General features: G+C 45.1%; 1 protein-coding gene across 1 annotated transcript; it reads left to right on the plus strand.

Annotated features, from left to right (window-relative positions):
• The first annotated feature begins 3,298 nt into the window (after positions 1-3,298).
• LOC136507474 (uncharacterized) lies at positions 3,299-3,796 on the plus strand. The gene has a single exon (XM_066502186.1). It carries the CDS (start codon positions 3,299-3,301, stop codon positions 3,794-3,796), a length of 498 nt encoding a protein of 165 aa, XP_066358283.1.
• Positions 3,797-5,368: the final 1,572 nt, after the last annotated feature.

Consider the following 5,368-nt stretch of genomic DNA (forward strand, 5'->3'; position numbering starts at 1 on the left):
CCATGCCCAAACCACGCCTTCCCTATCAAACACATGTACAAGGACTGCTCCCTCATGAAGTGTTTCTTCATTGGCAGCTCTAAGAAATGGGAGTAGAAGAAGAAGCCTGAGGCAGAAGCCGACACCGCCAGAGAGAAGGACAGTGGCTTTCTATTGTTGGATGGCTACCTCATGATCTTTGGTGGGCTGGAGCCATATAGCTCCAAGCACCAATAGAAGCTCACACACCGAGAGGTCTATGAAGCCGAGCCCACCACGCCCGCTTTCCTCAAATGGTTAGGGTCTCCCATAACCTTCGATCCGATCTGATGACTCGGATAGCGTCACACACCTAGGCAGGTACCCACTCGTGGTCGATCCAATCATCAGCACAAAGCAGCTCACCAAGGTACTGATGGATGGGGGCAGTGGCCTCAACATCATGTACGTAGAGACACTTGATGCCATTTGCATCGACTGATCACGCATCCGACCGATCAGGGCGCCTTTCCATGGCATCGTGCCAGGAAAGCAGGCCACACCGATCGAGCAGATCGACCTGCCCGTCACCTTCAGGAATCCATCCAACTATAGGACAGAGACCCTCACCTTTAAGGTGGTCGGGTTCCCCCCGGTCTACCATGCAATTTTGGGATGACCGTGTTATGCGAAGTTCATGGCCATCCCTAACTACACCTACATCAAGCTCAAGATGTCGCGCCCATGGGGTCATCACCATCGGCACTTCTTTCTAGAGGGCCTATGAGTGCTAGGTCGAGAGCTATGAGCTCGCTTCGGCAACACTCGCTTCTAAGGAGCTCGCAGCCATTGGGAAGGACATTGCTCAAGGAGTGCTCGATGCAAAGTGGGTGGTCGGATCCTTTGAGCCTGCGGAGAACATCATGGAGGTCCTCGTTGACCCCCAACAACTCTGCCGATAAGATGGTGCACATTAGCACCACCCTCTCCCCCTAGTAGGAAGGCACGCCCATCGACTTCCTCCACGCCAATTGAGAAATCTTTGCGTGGAAACCCTTGGATATGCTGGGAATTCCTGAGGGAAGTCACCGAGCATGCCTTGAAGATCAGGCTGGTTTCTAGGATGGTCAAACAATGCCTACACTGCTTCAATGAGGAGAAGTGGAGGCTCATCGGCAAGGAAATCGCTAAGCTCTTGGTGGCCGGTTTCATCAAGGAAGTATACCACCTAGAGTGGTTGTCCAATCTTGTTCTAGTAGAAAAGAAAAGTAGGGAAATGGATAATGTGCTAGTAATGCCCAAGAGGGGCCTGACCCAATTAGCGTTGTCCCAATTAGCAAGTCTATAAATGCTTATCAGCTCTTAACCCTAGGAATTTATCACTGTTGTCGCACGTCGCTTAGCCTGCTGCCGCACGTCCTGCTGCGTCAGGGCTCCTACTAGTGCAGCCACCGACCAAGGTTCCTGCTGCTGCTGCCGCACCTGTAGTCTTCCCCTGATCAAAGGTTGATCGTGAGGATCTTCGAGTACGTGTCATGGAGTGCTAGCATGCTCCGGTTCAGTCATCCCATCCCGTACGTGTGGACTGCCATAGAAGTGTCGCTAGGTTGTGCACTTCATTAGATCATACGACTACTTCATCGACGTTGATCGGATCGATTACTCGCGCTTCATCAAGACTTCCGCCGTGACGCACAACGAGTGAAGGTATAATCTATGATCATCTACTCATAAATGATCCTGTTTACAGCGGTTAATTCTTTGTGTGCTAGCGAGTAGCATACCACGTTTCCCAACCGTGGTATCAGAGCTACGCTTGTGCTATTTTTGATCTAGATTAAATATTTTGCATGGTTGGTTGTAGATCAGATCATTTTGGCAAATAGTGTTACACTGCGAATTAAACTGTTTTACTCTGTTCTTGCTTCCTCATTATATGACTAGCTAACTGGCCATCTTTATGATGGCACACGAGCGTCGCGCGGCTGACCATGAGGTTGTGAGTTCATGTAGCGAAACAGTCAATACACGGCGTGAATGGCTATGTCGGCTAGAACGCCATGCCTGTTAGCTTGCTGGCAGCATGTGAAAAATCTGTTCTATCCGTTGTCGGTTGACGGTACTAGATCATGTTTTAATTAAAGAAAATGGGGACACGTTGCATCGTTCGTAGAAACGCCTAACTCATTTTTGCATAGAATGATGTGATGGTATGGCCTCAAAATCATATGATGATCTATGTGTAATAAATTTGTGTGGCCTACGTGTCACAAATTGTTACAGCCAGGTTGAGGTTGTTCATTTTTGGCCTGCATGCCACTCCTGTGATGTAATTTATAATTTTAATTTAGCTACTAGCGTGTATTAGTTGAATTAGATTATGTAATTCATCGACATGAGCGAAGCGACTCGGCGACCATCATACCTTGGAGAAGGCGCCCAAGATGTGATGTCTTGGCGTAGGCATGCGGACTAGCAGTCGTCCACATGTGCTGATTTTTGTTGGATGAAGAAAAGGCCATACTATCACAATAATTTGATTATCTATGATGATTAATATTATGCACTGCCTGTGATGCGAATGATGAATCCCTCACAAAAAATTAAGATTTATGCCCTTCCAACTAGCTACACCATTGGGATCTTGTTAGTAAGTGATGGGTCTGCCAAAGCAGGGTGTCATCTTGTACCTTGATTCATTGGGTGGTGTTGGACACCACAACATAGTGTTGGTTTACTTGACAGAGCTATCAAGTCGGACTTGGGCTTTGGGGAATAAGGTTGGGAGCTGAGACATATGATGTCGCCCAACAAATGAGAGTCGCATTGGATGCGATTGGCAAGTGTTGCCTACCTTGTTCACTATGATGCTAGCGGTGATGCCAAAGCTCACTAGTATCACAGGGAGCATTGGATCTTGTCCTAGCTATGCAACGTCGGGGGACGTTGGCACAACATAGCAGGAATTCTTTTATCAAAGGTGTTAATAAAAGAAGTGCTAATGGTTGCATATCTTACTATTGTAGAAAATGTCAAGTGCATCAAACTTCAATCTACGAATGATCCTAGATAGAGAAAAGCTAAACAGAACAAACTTTGTTGATTGGAATCGGAATCTAAGAATTGTTCTCAGACAAGAAAAAAAGGAGTACGTTCTCGATACGCCTTACCTAGAAGAGCCTCAGAATGTCACGCACACCACTAGTGCATATCGTGCTTATGTGAAGCATACTAATGATGCGATGGATGTGCAGTGCCTGATGCTTGCTTGCATGAACTCTGAGTTGCAGAAGCAATTTGAGAGCACTAACCCTACGATATGATCGTGGGGTTACGTGGCATGTTCGAAAACCAGGCGAGGGTCGATAGGTTTAATACCTCAAAAGCCCTATTTGGTTGCAAGCTTGCTGAAGGTGCTCCAGTCAGCCCTCATGTGATTAAGATGATTGGGTACATTGAGAGCTTGCAGAGACTAGGTTTTCCCCTCGATGACGATCTTGCGACCGATGTGATACTGCAGTCCCTGCCTGCTAGCTTTGAACCGTTCATCTTGAACTATCACATGAATGGTTTGAAGAAATCATTGACTGAGTTGCATGGGATGCTTAAGACAGTAGAGGCGAGTCTTAGGAAGACTCCTGGTCATGTGATGACAGTCCAGAAGGGTAAGAAGCGTAAGCGCCTAGCGAAGGCTAAGAAACCTGCCGAAAGTGGGACTTCCAGGCAGGCGTCCAAGGCCAAAGAAAAGAAAGTTGGTGCCTCCCCTGATGATGCTTGCTTTTCACTGTGGAGTAAAGGGGCATTGGTCGAGGAATTGCAAGAAGTACTTGGAAGATAAAAAGAAGAAAGGAGGTGCGACCTCCGCTCAAGGTATTAATGTTATTGAAATTAATCTTGCTACGCGTTCTAATAATGCATGGGTATTTGATACTGGTGCAATGATTCTCACTTGCAAATCATTGTAGGGGCTGAAAATAAATAGACGCTTTGCGAGAGACGAAGTGGATTTGCGCGTCGGGAATGGAGCAAAGGTTGCTGCGTTGGCCGTCGTCACTTATCCATTGTCGTTGCCTTCTGGATTAGTGCTAGAACTCAATAATTGTTATTTTATTCCTGCATTGAATAAGAACATTATTTCCTCCTCATGTTTAGAAGATGATGGTTATGAATTCATAATAAAGAACAAGTGTTGTTCCATTTTTATGAATGGCATGTACTATGGGAGATGTCCTATTGTGAATGGGCTTTACATTCTTGATCTGGAAGATGTAGAAATTAATAGCATTAGTACTAAGAGAACTTGCGTAGATAACTCAAATCCTACTTACTTGTGGCATTGTCGTTTAGGCCGTATAGGTGAGAAACACATAGAGAGGCTCCATAAAGATGGTCTTCTCGATTCTTTTGATTTTGAATCAATTGAGACATGCGAGTCATGCCTACTTGGAAAAATGACTAAGACTCCCTTTGTTGGACAAAGCAAGAGAGCAAGCAAGTTATTAGGCCTAATACATACTGATGTATGTGGTCCAATGAACTCGGTCGCAAGAGGTGGTTTTCATTACTTTATTAGCTTTACTGATGACTTGAGTAGATATGGCTATACAATTTGATGAGGAATAAGGCAGAATCTTTTGAAAGGTTGAAAGAATTCCAAAATGAAGTATAGAATCATACCGGCAAGACAATTAAATTCCGACGATAGGATCATGGTGGAGAATATTTGAGCCATGAGTTTAGCGATCATCTAAAGAGTTGCGGAATTGTTCCACAACTGACTCCACTAGGAACACCGCAATGGAATGGTGTGTCTGAGAGGAGGAATCGAACCTTGTTGGACATGGTGAGGTCTATGATGAGTCAGACTGATCTTCCATTGTATTTTTGGGGCTATGCACTAGAGACTGCTGTGTTTACACTAAATCGTGTACCATCTAAATCTGTGGAGTAGACGCCATATGAGATATGGACTGGGAAGCATCCCAGTTTGTCATTCTTGAAGATTTGGGGCTGCGAAGCCTATGTGAAGCGTTTGACGCCCACTAAACTCGAGCCCAGATCTGATAAATGTGCCTTTGTGGGGTATCCTAGGGAAACCAAAGGATACTATTTTTATAATCGTCAAGAGAACAAAGTGTTTGTTGCTCGAAACGTTGTCTTTCTTGAGAAAGAGTTTCTCTCGAAAGAAATTAGTGGGAGCATAGTGCAACTTGAAGAAGTTCAAGAAATACAAGAAAATGTTTTTGTTCCCATTGATGAGGTGCAACATGATGAATCTGCAATGGTCACTGACCAACATGATAAACCTCAACCATGAAGATCAATATGGGCATGTCACGCACCTAATAAGTACACGCTACTGATTACAAGGTAGAAGGACATCCTATTGTTGGACAATGAGGAGCCTAAA

The sequence above is a fragment of the Miscanthus floridulus genome, chromosome 15, assembly GCF_019320115.1.
Source record: "Miscanthus floridulus cultivar M001 chromosome 15, ASM1932011v1, whole genome shotgun sequence".
Classification (NCBI taxonomy): domain Eukaryota; kingdom Viridiplantae; phylum Streptophyta; class Magnoliopsida; order Poales; family Poaceae; genus Miscanthus; species Miscanthus floridulus.

Coding starts and splice junctions, on each gene's coding strand:
- LOC136507474 (XM_066502186.1), top strand. CDS start 3,299: ATGTTCGAAAACCAGGCGAGGGTCGATAGGTTTAATACCTCAAAAGCC.